The sequence below is a fragment of the Lepus europaeus genome, unplaced genomic scaffold, assembly GCF_033115175.1.
Source record: "Lepus europaeus isolate LE1 unplaced genomic scaffold, mLepTim1.pri SCAFFOLD_311, whole genome shotgun sequence".
Taxonomy (NCBI): Eukaryota; Metazoa; Chordata; class Mammalia; order Lagomorpha; family Leporidae; genus Lepus; species Lepus europaeus.
Window position 1 is genome coordinate 46,319 of NW_026909187.1, and position 17,925 is coordinate 64,243.

General features: G+C 68.0%; 1 protein-coding gene across 1 annotated transcript in view; it reads left to right on the forward strand.

Moving 5' to 3' along the window:
- The window catches only part of LOC133754916 (rho guanine nucleotide exchange factor 10-like protein), a 78,226-nt gene that overhangs the window by 44,679 nt on the left and 15,622 nt on the right, over nt 1–17,925 (forward strand). The window contains 4 exon segments of the mRNA XM_062185257.1: nt 3,267–3,353; nt 4,165–4,388; nt 5,715–5,869; nt 12,668–12,816. Of these exon segments, the coding sequence (XP_062041241.1) occupies nt 3,267–3,353; nt 4,165–4,388; nt 5,715–5,869; nt 12,668–12,816 (615 nt within the window).

Here is a 17,925-nt window from a genome sequence, read left to right on the forward strand (position 1 = left end):
GACGCGCGAGAGGCCCGTGGGCCAGCGCGCAGGCTGGACTCTGTCTGTTTGAACGGCAGGCGCTGCTCATGTGGGCGCTTCCGCATCAGCTCTGATTCGGGGAATCGCCTGCAAGTGGTCCCCGGTGCCCACCCACGCGAGCCCAGTGCCCTGTCCCCTCGCCTGGGCCCCAGCCCCGTGGAGGTGGGGGAGGGGAGATGGGGACGCACGGGGGATGTGTGAGTCGGGGCAGTGCTGGCTGAGCTGCTGACAGCGGGGTGCCCAAGATGGGGTCACCGTGGGCCTTGGGCTGGAGGCCGGAGTCTGTGGAGAGAGGGTTGTTAGGGTGCACCCGGCCTTCACGGAACCCAGGGGGGAGGCTGACCCCGGGCTGATTCTGGTGGGGAATGGGGGTCCCTGTGTTCCTAGGGCCTTGGGTCTCCTGGGCACACAGGACCTAGGCCCAGCCTTGATAGGTGGGCCCTGGGTGCTGGTGTCACAGGCAGGTGGGCCCCGGGTGCTGGCGTTATAGGCAGGTGGCCCCAGGTGGTGATGTCATAGGCAGGTGGCCCCAGGTGGTGATGTCATAGGGAGGTGGGCTCCAGGTGGTGACATCACAGGCAGGTGGGCCCTGGGTGGTGATGTCACAGGCAGGTGGCCCCGGTGGTGACCTCACCGGCTGCCTGCTGCCTCCAGGGCCTCCCAGAGAGAGCCCCTCCCCCAGGGTGGTGCCATTGGCCCCCTCGCCCCTGGGAGATGAGGGCCCGCACGTCCCCCATTTGGAGCTGTCTGGGCCCGGGAGCGCGCAGTCTCCTGAGCAGCTCCGTGTGCCGGCGAGGGGACCGTGAGTGCCCCTCTGTGGGTAATGGGCCTGCAGAGCCCCCGGGGGCAGACCCCAGCCTGGGCAGCGTGTTTGCGGGGTCTGAGTCGCCCTTCCTGCTGTGCCCACGCCTGCCTCCCACCCCAGCAGACAGATGTGCCCCATCAGCGCTGTGCCAGCTGTCAGATGACGAGAGTCTTGGAGAGCCAGGGCCTTGTGCAATCACTGTGGGAACAGATGTGAGCGTGTGGGCCGCTGCCTCGCCTCCCCCAGCCCCCCGCTGTCTCCCCGGGCAGCCAGAACCCAGCTGCTTCTCTGGGGAGGGCTGGGGCTCGCTGGGGAATGGCTGGCTCCCACCCCCCACCTGGTGGGAACCGTGCATTTGCCGCTGGGTGAGGGTGTGTGTGGCTGTGCCCCTCCAGGGAACAAAGGAACGCGGGGGCCATGGGTGGGAGGTGGGAGCAGGTCTCTCTGCGTGCTGATGGTGGCCCCTGCCCGCTCTGGGCCACCCCAGGCCTGTGACTCACAGGGGGAGGCATCAAGTAGGAGCCACCTGCCTTGGCTGGACCCCAGCCCCGCAGGTCCCACTGTGTGACGTCAGGAACGCTTCTCCGGCCTGGCGGCGTCCCAGCCGTGTCTCCGGGGGGGTGACTCCAGGGCCTCTCTGAGGGGGGTCACCGTGAGGATGAAGCCGTCTGTTGAGCCAGTGCCGAGCCCGCTGCGCTGGGTGCGTGCCGGGTTCAAGAGCTGGGAGCAAGCGTATTGGAGCTCAGGAAGGGGCCAGGGGTCCGTGTGGGCCTTCCTTGGTGGCCTGACATTGCGATGCGCGGCCCCATGGTGGGGAGGCCGGTCCTGGAGGGGCCACCGGCGGGCAAGGGGCGGGCTCGGCACACACCCAACCCCGGGGACAAGGTCGGTCTCCCGGCCTGCCTGGGGACCAGGTGGGGGCGCTGCTGGCTCTGAGGCTCTGGTAAGCACCAGCTCCGCGGGGGGAGGGAGCGGCCAGGCTCCCAGGGTGGCCTCGGCCTGACCTTGGCCTCTGAGCAGGAGCTGCTGCCGGTCCCGCCTGTGTAGCCTTCGCCCGGCAGCGTGGCCGCGGCCTCTCTGAGGGACAGGGTGTCCCCAGAAGCCCCTGCCTCCAGGGCTGCCCCCCACCAGGTGCCCCGCCCCATGCTAAGGGCTTCCGCCTGCCTGCTGCAGTCCCCATGACCCACTGAGGAGGTGCCGGGCCCGGGCCGTGTCGACAGGGCGCTAGTGCGCTCCGACGGTCGCCGAGCTGGGCTGCATCCGGGGCCTGTGCCTTTCCCCCGGCCTCCTGTCCCCATCCCTGCTCTGCGCGGCCCGCCTGGCTGCCTGGCGTGGGCGAGACTTCGAGGGCCAGGGAAGGAGCCCGCCGAGGAGCCCTGTGGGTTCTTGGCGTCCTCTTGGCCTGCTCTGTTGATTCAGCTGACATCCGGGCTCACTGGGGTTGCCATGGAAATGCCCAAGCCAGGGCTGCCCGTGGCGGCCCCCTCCCTCCTCCGAGGGACGGGCTCGGAGCGGCATGGTGGCCGCCAGGAGGCACCAGGGTTGGGGAGACCTCCTCTTCAGAGCACAGGAAGCCCGAATTCCAGCCCCAACTCTGCCACTAACTTGCTGTGTGGCCCTGGGCCAGTCCCAGGGGCGGCCACTGCTACAGGAGAGGCTGAGGGAATCTCCGTGCGCCCCCTCCCCACCCCCACGGTGGTGGGGATTTTGTTAGTTCGTTCCTGCAGGGCCTGGCCTGCTGAGGCCATCAGCACCAGCAGAGGGCAGCACATGCCTGGGAAAGGGCCTTGAGCCGGCTCTGTGCACCCTCCTGCCCTGTCACCCTCTGTCCTCTGGCCAGAGGGACAGGCAGGCCAGGTGGAGCGAGGAAATGGGCCTCTGAGAAGCCACCCTGTGTGGGGTTCGGGGCGGCAGGCGCAGGAGGAGGAGCCAGCGGCTACTGACTCTTGGTGACATCCGGAGACAAGACGGAGCCCCTGGTCCCCGCGTGCAGGCCTCACCAGCTGCCCAGCCCCTGGCCTGCAGGGCTCAGGTGCAGAGAGGGTCTGTGCTGAGTGGGGCGGGGCTGCGGAGGATCGCAGGGGGGAGGCAGGTGCAGGGCGGGTCCTGTCCCTCGCCCCTCCGTGGCCGGGGCAGCCCCCTCTGTGGACCCTGTTTGCTCCGTCTAGGAAGGGGGTGGGCATTCGTGTTCGCAGCAACCCTGGAGGAGCCTGGTTTTGGACACGCTGGGCTGATAGAGAGCCTCGCTCAGGCTCCTTCTAGCCAGGAAGTTCTCGGAGAGCGACGATCAAACAGGAGTGTGGGAGCTGGCTGGATTCCCGGGCCCCCGCCCTCAGGGCTTTTCACCCTGGGAGCTGGATGGGGCCCGGGCAGCCGCCGAACATTCGCGTCTCGGCACCTGGACGATTAACCGCACAGGCGGGTCTGTCTCTGTCTGCAGCTCGGGGCCCTGGTCCACAGTCCCGTCAGCTGTCCCCTGCTCGGCTTCTCCGCGGTCAGCACCTCCCTTCCACAGGGCTACCTCTGGGTGAGTGACCCCCACGCCCACGCCGTGCCACGCCCACGCCCAGCCGGGGATTCTGGCCTCCTCGCGGGAGCAGGGCGGGGGGCACCTGTCCCGGGCAGTTTCATCCTGCAGGGTCTCCCTGGGAGGCTCAGGGTGGGAAGTCACTGCCTCATGGGGGCAGCATAGCCAGGGAGGGGGTGGGAGGGTGTGCCTCCTGCACATGGCCGGGGTGCTGGGAGGGGCATGAGTGGGTGGTGCGGAGTCCCGGGTCACAGGGGTCACGGGGTCACAGGGTTCGGGTTGCTAATGCCCACCTCCTGCAGAGATTCCCCCACTTTTTAACCAGCCCCCTCTCCCCAAGATCCTACTGGGCTGGCTTTATTCAAATGAGATGCCCCTGCCCCGCCTCTGCCCTGCCCCCGGCCCCTCCTGGCCCTGGGGTTCCAGCCTCACCGTCCGCCCCTCGGCTGTCCCCGGACTGTCCTGCTCATCGCCGTCTCCAGTGGGCAGGGGAACTCTAACCTTCCCCTCAGAGCTCGGCCCCACCGTCCCTCTGCGAGTGACTCGTCCCCCCGACCTGGCCCGTGCTGCGCCTGCTCCTTCATCACCCGCCCTCCTCCCGTCTGCCCCTCCCTCCGTCACGTGTGGAGTGGCCCCACGTGCTAGGCACGGGGAGGAGTGGTGGAGACGGAGCAGGGTGTTTACAGGGACGGGGCGCTCCCTGTACATCGGCTGGGGCGGGCAGGAGAAGGGAGGCCCCTCGTGTCCAGCCCCACTGGCCAGTGGGAGGGCGGGCTGGGCTCCCCCTGACCGCCTCTGTCCCTGTCCCCAGGTCGGAGGAGGGCAGGAGGGCGCCGGCGGGCAGGTGGAGATCTTCTCCCTGAACCGGCCCTCGCCGCGCACCGTCAAGTCCTTCCCGCTGGCGGCGCCCGTGCTCTGCATGGAGTACATTCCCGAGCCGGAGGAGGAGGAGGAGAGCGGGGATGAGGGGGCGCCGGCGGCCGACCCCTCGGCTGCAGTGCGTCCCACCATCTGCCTCGGGCTGCAGGACGGCAGGTGCGGGCCTGGGGTGGGGGAGGGGCGCTGTGCGGGGCAGAGCTGGGGGTTGGGGCCATCCCTTGGGGAAGGTGGGGACCAGAGACCCCCAGTGTGGGAGCCATAGCCTCGGGCCCCGCCCGGTGGCAGCTCTGTGAGTGAGGTGCTGGCCTTGGTGTCAGCCTAATCTGGGCTCAATCTTGGCTCCCCCACGTCCTCGCTGCGTGTCCTCGGGCCACCATTTAGCTCTCGAGCCTCAGTGTCTCACCTGTTGCGAGAGTCCAGTCCACTGAGCTGCCATCGGCCCCAGATCCCTGCTGGCTGGGGGCAGGGTCCCAGGGCCTTCCCTGCCCAGGAGGTTCCTGCCGGCAGAGGGGTCCTCTCATGTAGTATGCGCCAGGGCCGCAGCTCCCGGGCCCGCGGAGACCTCGTGAAGACCCTGCGCCAGTCCCCGCCCCGGCGAGTCCGCAGCCTGGCACTGCCGGGTCTGGTGCGCTCTGCGCCCTGTCCTGGGCAGGGAAGGTGGGGCAGGGAGACAACGGGTTCCTGAGCACCTACTGGGCGCTGCGTCCTGTGCCTGGGTGGCAGCTTCTGCCCTGCTCCGCTGTCCCCTTCTAAGAGACCAGGGAGGAGCGAAGGCCCCGTTGCACGCAGAACCAGCAGGAGCCGCCCTGAGCGCTGTGACCTGTGGGCCGGGCCTGTAGCCGGGTGCCCAGCCGCGGCCCGGGCCCTTGGGGGCCTGGTGAGCACCGTTTATTTTGACGCCCAGATAAAATTCTTGTAACACGGAAGTCACCATGTCAGCCATTTAAAGTGTGCAATCCCGTAGCTTCCAGTGCCCACTGTCTGGTTCCAGAACATTCTCGTTACCCCCCAGAAAAGCCGCATAGCCATTGCGTGGTCACTGCCTTCCCCTCCCGCCACGGCCCTGCCTTCTGCCTCTGGAGTGGCCCGTGGGCGTGGCAGCACGTGGCCCGTGGGCGTGGCAGCACGTGGTCCGTGTGCGTCTGCGTGCTGGGCCCTGTCCTTGTGTTCCTTTGGTGGCCCTGGGCGGGCACTGCAGCCCCACTGCGTGGCGAGAGCTGAGGCCCAGCAGCCTGGGGCCAGTCAGCAGCGAGATTTGAACTCGAGTCTGTGCGGCTCGGCAAACAGCAACCTGGGCACCTTTTGGTGCTGCTCCTGGGGTGCCCGAGTCGTCCTCGCGACAGGAGCCCGGGGTGGGTGCCATCTACGGAAAAGTGAGCTCTTGTGAGGTGGCGCCGTGGCCGGGCCACCCAGCTGGGCGGCAGGGGCGCGGGGCGGCGGGGGCGCTCCGGGAGTCACCGTGGCCTTGGCCTCTGCCCACAGCATCCTGCTCTACGGCAGCGTGGACACCGGCACCCAGTGCCTGGCGACCTGCAAGAGCCCTGGCCTGCAGCCTGTGCTCTGCCTGCGCCACAGCCCCTGCCACCTGCTCGCTGGCCTGCAGGACGGGACCCTGGCCGCCTACCCTCGGAGCAGCGGTGAGGCGGGGCGGGGGCGGGCACAGGTGCGGGGGAGGGTGTCTCTGTGCAAACCCGCACAGCAGTCCCGGCTGAGTCTTGGGCACGGAAGCCGCTGGCCAGGAGACTGCGGGGCGGGGCTGGGGGGGGCTGTCCCTTCCCATCCTGCCCCAGGGGCAGGACCTGTCTGGAACCTCTTAGTGTCCCTTAGTGAGAGCTTCTTGTCTGTGAGCCTCGGGCTTCCCTTCTGTAAAATGGGCGTGATAGCAGCACCCGCCCCTCGGGGCCCCAGGGCCTCAGCAGCCTCCTGGAGGCGAGCACAGGCTGGGCATCGTGTGTCCCCAGTGGACACCTGCAGCCACGCCCTGTCCCTTTCCTGAGCCGAAGGAGCCCGCGTCGTCTTCACTCTCGCCACGGCCTTTGAGGCCGCTTTGTGGGCCTGAGGCTGAGACCCGGGGTGGGGCGTGGCGCGCGCACAGCCACGTGAGTGCCGTGGTCCTGGTGCCCTCGTGGCGCGCGCAGCCTCCAGCAGGGGAGGAGGCCTGAGCTGCCCGTGTGGCCACCAGGGGACAGCGGGGCCTGTCGGTCAAGCTGGTGGGCGCGGCTCCTGCCTGCCCGGCAAGCGCGTTGCGGGGTTTAAACAGATGTTTGTGCTGAGCCTTTTTTTTTTTTTTTTTTTTTTTGCCACTCGGCACTGTGTTGGTATTTTTAATTAGCTCTTGATAAGGCATTTATAGTTTTTAATTAAAGGGGGAAGAAGGAGGGAAAAAACCGCTCTCTCCGTCAGACGGAACGTGCGAGTGGATGTAACCCGGGCTCAGGTGTGGGGAGCCGGAGGCGGGGGCTGCTTCAGGCCCCCGCCCCCAGTACCCCAGGCCCCCAGCCCAGCACCCCAGGCCCCCGCCCCCAGTACCCCAGGCTCCCGCCCCCCAGCACGCCAGGCCCCCGCCCCCCAGCACCCCAGGCCCCCAGCCCAGCACCGCAGGCCCCCCACCCCCCAGCACCCCAGGCCCCCGCCCCCAGCACCCCAGGCCCCCCACCCCCCAGCACCCCAGGCCCCCGCCCCCAGTACCCCAGGCTCCCGCCCCCCAGCACGCCAGGCCCCCGCCCCCCAGCACCCCAGGCCCCCAGCCCAGCACCACAGGCCCCCCACCCCCCAGCACCCCAGGCCCCCGCCCCCAGCACCCCAGGCCCCCCACCCCCCAGCACCCCAGGCCCCCGCCCCCAGCACCCCAGGCCCCTGCCCCCAGCACCCCAGGCCCCCCGCCCCCCAGCACCACAGGCCCCCCACCCCCCAGCACCCCAGGCCCCCGCCCCCAGCACCCCAGGCCCCTGCCCCCAGCACCCCAGGCCCCCCGCCCCCCAGCACCACAGGCCCCCCACCCCCCAGCACCCCAGGCCCCCGCCCCCCAGTACCCCAGGCCCCCGCCCCCAGCACCCCAGGCCCCCCGCCCCCCAGCACCGCAGGCCCCCCACCCCCCAGCACCCCAGGCCCCCGCCCCCCAGTACCCCAGGCCCCCACCCCCAGCACCCCAGGCCCCTGCCCCCAGCACCCCAGGCCCCCCGCCCCCAACACCCCAGGCCCCCGCAGCCCCGGCCAGGTTGCCTGTGGCCCTTGCTCCTGGTTCCCGCTCATTGGCTTGGGCTCTGGGTTGGGAAGTGACCGCTGGGCTCCTGATAGTGTCTCCCATCGTCCCCAGCTGTCCTCTGTGCTGTTTGGGGCCCCACTTCCCGACCTGAAGGGCATCGGTCACTCGGGCCTGGGGTCGCCAGGGTGACGTCATCCTCACTAATGACACCCACAGTGGCCGGTTTCCAGGGCAGCCAAGTCTGAGGCGGGGGGTTCGGACCCAGCGTGTGGGTCTGGGGACACAGTTCCACCCAGCAAGGGGTGTCAGGACCCGAGAGCCCCTGGGGACCCCTGAGCCCCCCACCCTCGTCATCTGGCTGGGAGGGGCCTCGTCTTATCCCAGCAGAGCTGGAGCGATCAGGCTTGGAGGGGAGGGCGAGACGTCCCCCCGGCCTAGGGAGGCCTTCAAACACCTGTCCCCTAGCATGCACTGAGCACCCACTGTGCGCTGTCCATACAGTGGTGTGCAAAACTACTATGCGCCGTGCATACGGTGGTGCACAAAACATGGCTCCTGCCCCCGGGGGACAATAGAAGGAGCCTCAGGTTCTCTGCCACGTGGGGGCCTGGGCAGAGGCCTGGGTGCCCGTGGGAGCCTGGGGGGGCTGGCGAAGGCCTCCCCAGCAGGGAGATCGTGGAGCTCAGACTGGAGGGAGCAGGGCCCAGACACGTGAGGAGCTGCTTGGGAGAAGGGACAGCAGGTGCGGGGGGGGCAGGAGAGTGGTTGAGGCAGTGAGGACCCCAGAGAGGGGCACGGAGCACCCCGACCAGGTCTGGGGCCGGAGCCACTCCCTGGCTGTCCCATTGGCTGTGGCCTCCCACCGGGGGCCCCTTCCCCTCTCCCCATGGTGTCCTTCAGAGGCCACACAGGATCACACAGGATCGGGGCGGGGGAGGGGGAGGGTTCTCCTGGTCACCCTTCACCCTGGCCCTGTGTGGCTGCTTCCGCCGGGGGCTGGCATCAGTGTTGCCGTCCCGGATTCGCCGAGGTTTCAGACACCTCCTGGGTCCGCGCCCCACCCCACTGCTCCGCACAGACCCTGGTCCGCCTCCAGGCTCTGGTGCCCCCTGCTGGCCTGAGTGCGGGGGCTGCAAGGGTTTTGCAGGGTTTGGCGGGGGGCCATGCCCAGGTAAGACCCGCCTTCCTGGCCCGCGCTGGGCTCCTGGCCCGACGTGGTAAGCAGAACTGGAGCCGACCTGGGGAGCTGGCTCTGCCCTGAGAACCTGCGTGCAGAACACCCGATGGTCGGCCTGTGGTCCCCACATTGATCGGCCCCGGGGAGCCTGGGACTGCAGAGCCCGAGGGGTCGAGTCCAGCCTGCAGCCGACACAGGGAAGCTGCGGCCAGGGCCACGCGGCCGAGGGCGTCCGTCTGCTGCCTGCGGGAGCCTCTGCTTATTTGCATCCATTCATTCACTCACTCAGCAAATACGCCTGAGCCAGGCGGCCCCACCTGGGTGCTGGCCTGTCCCCGCCCCTGCCCCTGCCCCCGCCCCCTCTGCTGCGTTGCCAGGGCCTGGGTGGGGGCAGGATGTGGGTCAGGGTCACCCTGTTGAGGAGGCAGACGGCATCAGGGACGAGGGGATGGGCTGGGACCGAGGCCCTGTTGTGGGACGGCTCCATGGGCCTCTGAGCCTCCATTTGCTCACCTGGGAAATGGGCATGTCTAGAGTTTTGTGGAGGTTGTGTGTGCTGATCCTGGGGTGCCACCGTGACTGCTTCCTCTCATTACCCGCCTCGGTGACGACTTTCCCTCTGTGTCGGCCTCCAGGGGGACCAGGAGGAGTGGGCCACTGGCCTATGTGGAGTATCCGGGGGGGAGCAGGCCGCTGGCCTCCCGAGAGGGGGACCCGTGGTGGCCTCCTGAGCAGGCTGTCACATGGGGGCGGGGCTGTGTGTGTGAGCTGTGTCCTGGCACGTGCATGCCCACCATAGCTCCTGGAGGAGGGGGGTGGACTTGGGCAGGGAGGCCCCAGCCCCCAGCAGGACGCACAGTGGCTGCGTTTCTGGTCTCGGAGCCACGGCGCAGCGCGGAGGGCCTGCAGGAACCATGGACAGACGTCTGCTCCTGCACGGTGCTCATGGGGAAACCCAGGGCCAGCAAGAGGCAGCCTCTTCCTCACCCCCCCCCTTAAATACTGATTTATGTATTTGAAAGAGCAACAGAGAGAGAGACAGACACGGACAGACACGGACAGAAATCTTCCAGCTGCTGGTTCACTTCCCAAATGGCCGCCACCATCAGGGCTGTAGCAGGCCGAAGCCAGGAGCCAGGAGCTCCATTCGGGTCTCGCACACGGGTGGCAGGGGCCAAGTACTTGGGCCATTGTCCACTGCTCTCCCAGGCCACAGCAGAGAGCTGGCTCAGAAGTGGAGTCGCTGGGCTGCCGCTGGTGCTCCACGTGGGATGCCGGCGCTGCAGGTGGCTGCTTAGCCCACTGCGCCGTGACACCGGCCGCAGGGGAAGCCTCTCGGCCAGGGCCCCGACCTCATCAAGGCCACCTGCCCCGAGTCCCGCGGCTCTCACGGCACCGGCGTCGTTCAGGTTTCTCCTGGTTCATCTTCTGTCCCGGCCTCAGGCCTTGGTGGGGGATTCCGGAGACTCCCAGCTCGCGGCAGTGGAGGGGTTGCCGTCCGTGGGATCCTCTGTGACCCCATCTCCCCACCTCCCTGTCTGCCTCTTCCCTGGGAAGACTCCCAGACCCAGCTCCAGCTTCTGGCCACGAACACTGCTCACCTCCGGCCACTGGGGGGCACTCGGAGGCCAGCGTTTCTGCGGCTGTTGGGTCCTGGTAGGGTCCTGGTAGGGTCCCTGTGCTCCTGGAAGCCAGTCCTGGCTACAGAGCCCTCAGGAACCTGCCGAGGCAGCAGGGGCGAGGAGGCGAGCACCAGTCTCCAGGGAGGCGTTCCAGTCCTGCCCGGCCTGGCGCCCTTCGCGTGGCCCCATGCAGGTTCTGAGCTCCCAGCTGCCGCCTCTGTGCGGTTGGACACCAGTGACAGCAGCCGGTGAGGACCCAGCGCTCACGGACCCCTCGAGAGCTCAGTGACTCAGGATGGTCTCGGAAACTCCCCGGGTCTCCGCGACCTGGGTCATAAAACAGGAGCGGGGCCGGTGCTGTGGCGTAGCCAGTAAAGCCACTGCCTGTGGCGCTGGCACCCCATATGGGCACCGGTTCGAGTCCCGGCTGCTCCACTTCCAATCCAGCTCCCTGCGAGTGCGCCTGGCAGAAGATGGCCCAAGTGCTGGGGCCCTGCACCCACGTGGGAGGGCAGGGATGGAGTTCCAGGATCCTGGCTTTGTCCTGGCCCAGCTCACCATTTGGGGAGTGACCCAGCAGATGGAAGACTCTCTCTCTCTCTCTCTCTCCCCACCTTCTCTCTGTAACTCTGCCTTTCAAATAAATAGATCTTTTAAAAACATAAAGCAGCAAAAACAGTGTCGCTGACAGCACCTTAAGGAAAAAATTCTCAAAAGCCGGTCCCTGGTGCAGGGCGTGGGCGGCACGTGGCCACAGCTGTCGCGGCTCCCGCCTGCGGGCTCAGCCCCAGGCTGGACATTCTGCGGGACTTAATGGACGCCCTGCGGCCTCCCAGAGCTGGAGGTGGCTTATCACGCCCATTTTACAGACCAGCAAGCTGAGGTTCAGCGAGGTGAGAGTCCCCTGGCCATGGTCATGCAACCAAGGACTGCAGGGCTGCCCTGGGCCAGCCTGCTTCCCACGGCCAGGGGTCCCCGTGGTGGGCGTGGACCCTCAGCTGTCCGGTCTTGGCTGAGCTGGGAGCCTGCCTACTTTAAACAGGGCATCGCTGGCGCCGCAGCTCAATAGGCTAATCCTCTGCCTTGCGGCGCTGGCACCCTGGGTTCTAGTCCCGGTTGGGGCGCCAGATTCTGTCCCGGTTGCCCCTCTTCCAGGCCAGCTCTCTGTTGTGGCCCAGGAGGGCAGTGGAGGATGGCCCAGGCCTTTGGGCCCCACACCCGCATGGGAGACCAGGAGAAGCACCTGGCTCCTGGCTTCAGATCAGCATAGTGCGTTGGCCGCAGTGGCCATTGGAGGGTGAACCAACGGCAAAGGAAGACCTTTCTGTCTCTCTCTCTCTCACTGTCCACTCTGCCTGTCAAAAAAACAAAAACAAAAACAAAACAGGGCACCAGGGGACCTGGTGTGTGCAGGGGGGGCAGGGCACAAGGAGAGGAAAACTGGGCCCCGGCCTCTCGGCGACAAGGCGGGGGGCTCACGTCTGGCCCAGCTCCCCACCACACCCAGGTCAGGCAGCAGCAGCTTCCGCCATCTGCCCTGGTGGCCTCTCCAGCTTTGGTGACAGCTGTCCCCCCGCCCTGGCTCCACCACTCCCTCTGGGGCTCTGCCGCCACACCCCAGGCCCTGTGGCCTGGCCCTCCGTGGGCTGCCCCAGCCCAGGCCCCAGCTTCCTCCCCAGCCCCCACCCCACGACTGAACACACACTGGGTGCCTGGAGGGTGGGTGTCAGGTGGGCCTGGTCCTTCTGTGTGATGTCACAGCCTCAGGGGGGTGAGAGCTTAGCACAGACAGAAGTGCCTGGAGCCGCAGGAAGGTCGTTCAAGGTCAAGATTCAGTCTGGAGAGCGGCAGTGTCGCCGCCCCCCCCCCCCCCCAGGCAGTCTTGTTGGCTTTGCGCCTCCCACTTTGCAGCTGGGGAAACTGAGGCCTTGAGAAGGGGACGGACGCTCTCAGGGTCCTTGGTGGGTTGGCGGCAGAACCAGGGCCAGAGCCCACGTTTCTCGACTCTGCCTCCAGGGCACTCCCTGCCATGTCACGCTGCCTCCTTGGCAGGGCCCGGTGTGGGTGTCGCCTCTCCTGAGAAGCCCCCCTGGACTTCCCCCCGTGCAGCATTGGCTCCTCCCGTGTCAGCAGATCTCAAGATCCCCTGTGCGCATGCCCGCTTGTGCCGGCCGCCTTGTGCGGTCGCTCGATGAGCCCGTGGGTTGTTTTGCCAGTGGAATTTCCTTGAAGGCGGGCCTGTGTCTGCTTTGTCTCTGTTTCCCTGGGCCGCAGTAGGTGTGGACAGAGCTGAGCGAACGGGAGGGGAGGGGAGGGAGGAGTTGGCGAGTGTGGCCGGGTGCTGGGGGCGGAGGGGAGCGGCCACCACGTGGAAGGGGTGTGTGGAGCCCAGCAGGACCCCTGCTAACCTGCCTCCATCCTCTGCCTGCAGGAGGCGCCCTGTGGGACCTGGAGAGCCCTCCCACGTGCCTGACCGTGGGCCCTGGGCCCATCCGCACCCTGCTGAGCCTGGGGGACGCCGTGTGGGCCAGCTGTGGGGCCCGGGTCACCGTCCTGGACGCTAGCAGCCTGCAGACCCAGGTACTGACCCCATCCGCGGGCCCTCAGCCTGGGCTCCCGGCTGTGTCTCGGGGGCCCGTGCGCCCCACGCCGGGTGCTTATGGGCTGTCTGCGTTGCCATGACTCAGTGCTGGGGGCCACACCGGGACGTGGTTTTATCAGGAGCCCAGCCTGCTGGCCCGCGGGCCTGCGCCGGGACCGCATCGCCTCCTCCTCCCATCGGGGGTTCTGAGGGGACCTTGGAGCCAGACAGCGGGGAAGCCGAGGGGGCCCAGCTCCCTGCCGGGCTCTGACCTCTGACCTACCGTACTGCTGGGAGGGGGCGGGTCCTGACCACGCGGGCTGGGGTCTCTGTCCCGGGACTGGCACCCTAGACTTGGAGGCACGCGGTTCCGCTGCTCTGCGGGAGCGGCCCGTGTGGACGCGGCGTCTTGGAGGCTGGGTTCTTTCAGATGCACGGAGGTGGAGGCCGCCGGGGCCCTGCGTTGCCCCTCGCGAGCACTGCCCGTGCCTCGGCCCTGGGACGAGGGCCTGGCGCTACAGGCTGCTCCCTGCCTGGGCCTGAGTGCCCCTGGCTGACGGCACCACTCACCCGCCTCTCTGTCCCCCGCCCGCCCACAGCCCCTCCCCCGGTGCCACCTCTCGGGAGACTTGGGCATGGCTCTGGGCCTCAGTGCGCTGGCCTTTGCCGTCACCACTGTGTCTGGGTCATGCATTTGGAGGTGCAGAGCGCAGCCCGGCACGTGGCCGTGGGTTGGTGCGTGGCCATGGGTCGGCGCGTAGCCGTGGGTCGGCACCGGCTGGCTCCCCAGGAGTGCTTCCTGTTGGCCCTGGCCCACGAGGCTATGAAGCAGCTGCACACGAGCCCAGCGGGAGCAGCGGGGCAGTCCTGCGATCGTCGGGGCACAGCTGCTCAGGGCTGGGGCCCCAGGACACCGTCTTCCCCTGACAAGTGGAGAAACCGAGGCACAGGCAGCTGCGGCGGGCCGGGGGCTGCAGCTGTCCATCTGCCAGCTTGCTGTCCTGGTTTGGCCGGAGCACGGAGGCGCCGTCTTTGGAGCCGTGCCCTGCCCTGTGTGCGGTTCAGCTCCCCGGCTGCCAGGCTGCCCGCGAGGGAAGAAGGGACCCCGCCGCCATGTCAGTCGGTTCTGCAGAGACGGGACCCAGTGTGTGCGCACGCACGCTTGCCGAGGGGTGCGCAGGTGCTCTTGGCTTGCGATGGGAGCCATCCTAAGTTGCAAGTGCCTGAGTCCACCGGCCTCCCACACCTCCCAGCTCAGGTGAGGACTCTCCCGGGTGGAATGCCCCAGGCTGAGCCCCCACACCAGCTGAAGAATCCACTGTTGGGGTTAGGGAGGGGACCTGACAGTGTGATCCCTTCTGAGGACGGAGCTCGAGAACCCCAGGCGCCCAGTGGGAAAGCAGGCAGCCAGAGAGCCCGAGAGCCCGTGACCCAGTCCAGTTCCTGGGCGGGGGAGAGCGCTCACGTCCCAGCCCCAAGGAAGGCAGGCGAGAGAACAGGTGCACCCTTCCCGCCGCTCTGCTCTGTGAAGGCCCTCAGCGGCTTGCATGAGGCCACGCACACGGCGAGGGCCCTCTGCTGTCCCCAGTCCGCCAGTCTCGTCCAGACACACCCAGCGTCCCCTTCACCCACATCTGGGTGTCGTGGACCAGTCGGGTAGGCCCGGGATGTGGCTGCCCCGGAGCGAGACGAGGTGTCTGCTCAGTGGGGAGGGGGTTGCCGAAGCCCCTCCCAGCAGGGGTGGGAGGCAGCGCTGCGGTTTGAGCTAGGATTGTCCTCTGGGGAGAAGAGGGCCGGGCCCCGTGGTGTCCTGCAGGCTGGTCCCTTGGAGCTGCCCCTCCAGGGGCTGACTGAGCCTTCCCGGAGACCTGTGACCTCCTCGTGCCGCTGGGCCAGGCTGGTTGGGGTGGGCTGTGGGGAGGGGCCAGGGAGTCACCCCAGGGTCTCAATGTTTGAGTCCCGTTTCTCCTGGGAGGGGTAGCCCTGGTTCACTTTGGGGGGCTTCCCGGAAACCCCCAGCCCTGCCCTGTCATTTGCCTCCCAGGGCCTCACCTCAGCCTCTGAGGTTGTGGGGCGGGGGAGGCTGAGCCACTTTCCCAGGTGCCTCAGGGACACAACCTGCCTGGGTCTCAGGTCATTTGACCAGAAGGGTGATGCTCGGTTGACCCCCGCGGTCCCCTCCCCAAGGGCGTCTCAGCGGGGGGGAGCAGAGGCGTTCAGTCTGCAGTCATAGGACAGGGCGTCCGTGGTGGGGGACGGGAGACCCGGCCCTGCCCTGCCCTTGGGAGCCCCCAGCCTCTGCGCCCGTGGGGGAGGTGGACAGGCGGAAGGGGAACAGAGCAGATGGGAAGGGGAGTCCGGATGTCCTCAGGCTGCGCATGGGGGGGGGGCAGCTGGGAGACAAGGGAGGCAGGGGTGCCCTGGAGGGCGGACTCCAGGGAAGGGGCTTCAGGGGAGGGGTCCGCAGGCCGGGAACCCGCCGGCAGAGGCTGCCGACGCTTGGGGAGAGTGAGCAGTAGGGAAGGCAAAGGCAGCCGCGCCCCCACCCTTACCCTGGCCACGCCCACCTCCCGTGACCGAAGCTCTGCCCCGCCCCTCGGTGCAACCTGGGACAGGTCACTGAGCCCTGCTGGGCCTCTGTCCCTTCACCTGAGGATCGGATGCTATGAGTACCTGGAGAGTCCCCGGGGGTGGGGCGCGAGAGGGATGTTCCGGAAAAGGACTGCCTCCCGGGAGCCCACCTCCGGAAACTCAGGTGGGGGGCGGGGGGCATCACTCCCGCCTCGCAGCCCCTGCCCGGTTCCCTGGAAGAAAGGCTCCGGGGTGCGGGGCACACAGGCGGGCAGAGGGACGCACAGGGCCCTGGTGCCCCTGCCTGGCCCTCCCTCGCGGTTGCCCCTCACCAGCCACGCCCATGCAGCCCCAGCGGCCACCGGGCTCCAGCTCCTAGGATTGAATATTAGTTCCGGACCAGCTCTTGAGGGAGGGTCAATATGGCCTTTCACCTGCTCTGCGGACGTGCGGGGGAGGGGGAGGCGGTGGCCAGGGACCCCGCGCCCCAGGCCGCAGCCAGAGAGGTTGAGAAGTTTCTGTGAGCAGCAGGCTCCCCTTCCTAAGGAGCTGAGCGCCGTGCGTGTTTAATGGAGCCGCGCTGGAAGTGGCTCCGTCTGGCCGCCAATGACCGCCCAGCCCGCTCCGGGCCCGCCACTCACTGCGGGGTCTGGAGGAGCCGGCCGGCCACGGGGCTGCCGTCACTCACTCGCTCCAGGTCACCGAGCCGTGTGCGCGCCTGGGCTCTGCACCTGCAGGGAGGGCTGGGCCTTGGCTGTGATGCCCACCATGAACAGCCACGCGGAACAGGGCCTCCCCTAGCTTGGACAGCGCCCTGGGGGGCTTTGGGAGACCTAGAGCTGGTCCCTGCTCTGGGCCTGGAGGCCCGCGCGCGTGCCGTCAGCTGAGGCTGTGGCCAGTGTGCCCAGGTCCCACAGTGAAGACCTCCGGGTTGATCCAGGCGTTGTGCCCGTTCCAAGGGGCCTCTTCCAACCCCTCCCTCCCTGGGAGGTCATAATAGCCTGCCTGTACCCAGTGCTTCACGGAGGGAGGCCTGGGTGAACGTGTTTTTCTCCCAAGGCACCCTGCAAGAGGAGGAGAGGGGGAGGAAACAGGCACAGAGAGGGTAAGTCCCCACCGAGATCACACAGCCAGGGAGAGGCAGAGCTGGGATTTGAGTGCAGGCAGCCCGAGTGGCGAGCTCAGTGCCCGCTGGCCCGGCAGGCAGGAGGCCCAGGCTCCGTCTTCTGTTCTGGGGAGCCCCCGTTTGTTTACCAGCCTGGTTTTCCCACCTGCACAGCCTTTGTGTCTTGGTCACTGCGGGCACAGGGCACATGTCGTGGTGCCGTGGGAGGAGGACGGGCTGCTGGGCGGTTCCTGTTCCCAGGGTCCCGAGTGTAAGGTGCTGTGGTGGGGGGTCAGGGTCCTGTCTGGAGAGACACCCAGGGCTGTCAGCCTGGGCCCAGCATGGTGAGGCCCGGGAGGGGACAGGCGCAGATGTGGTGGGGACTCAGGGGAGGAAAAGGGGGTGCCAGCCCCGGCTGGAGGCAGGGGTGGAGGAGGAAGGGCCTGGGTGTGGCAGGAGGGGGAAGTGGCATGAGGAGCCGAGTCCAGTCTGTGCGCGTGCCACGTCCTCCTGGGAGGAGGGGCTCCGGCCTGGCACTGGCCCCCCCAGGCCTGCTTGGCCCCCCCAGGCCCGCTTGGCCCCCGCTGCCCCTGCCAGCCGGCCCCGCCCAGTCGGGCGCCCTGACCTTGCTCGTCCCATTGCCCGCGGAGCTGGCGCCTGGTCTGTCGTGCGTTTTTACGCTCACCAACTGCTTGTTGGGCTCCTTGATCCCTGCGGAGGCAGAGCAAGGCTGTTAAATAATAATGTCGCTCACCAGGGCCTGTGTCAACACCGCATCGTCCGTGTTCATTATCCCCATCGCCACCTTCAAAGCCTAATCCAGTCGTCTGGAGTTCATTTGCACCGCTCGCTCGAGGGGGAAGCCGCCGCGGGAGATGGCTGCATCTTAATTTAGAGAAACTTGGCGGGGGCAGGCTGGCAGGAGGCCCGCTGCACTCAGGGTGCGAGCTCCCCGGCGGTGGTGCTCAGGGTGTGGGGGGCCCTGGGAGGATGGGGGGGAGGGGCGGTTGAGTCCCGGCTGGGCTGTGCCACGGGATGCTCACGAGCCAGGAGCCATCAACTGGGCCCATTTTATGGGTGAGCAGGTGGACGTGCAGGCCACAGCCGTGCTGGCCCCCAGCTGATCTCGGAAGGCACGTGCTCCATCCACCACCAGACCCGGGCCTCTGCCCGTGGCTTGTGCCAGCAATGCTGTTCCCGTTGCGTGCGGCTCCTTCTCCGTCTCTAAGGCCTCCACTTAACCCCTTCAGCCGCATCACCCCGCCCTCACTGCGTCAGCCTGTCTGTTGTCATCACAGCACCGGGTGCTCTGAGACGGCTGTCGCTCTCACCACTGGTGGGCCACACGTGTGAGCGGGTCCTGGCCTGCCGTCACCTCCTGCCGCCTCGTCCCAGGCCGGGCACCCTCCACCTTCCCTGAGGAGCCGCCTCT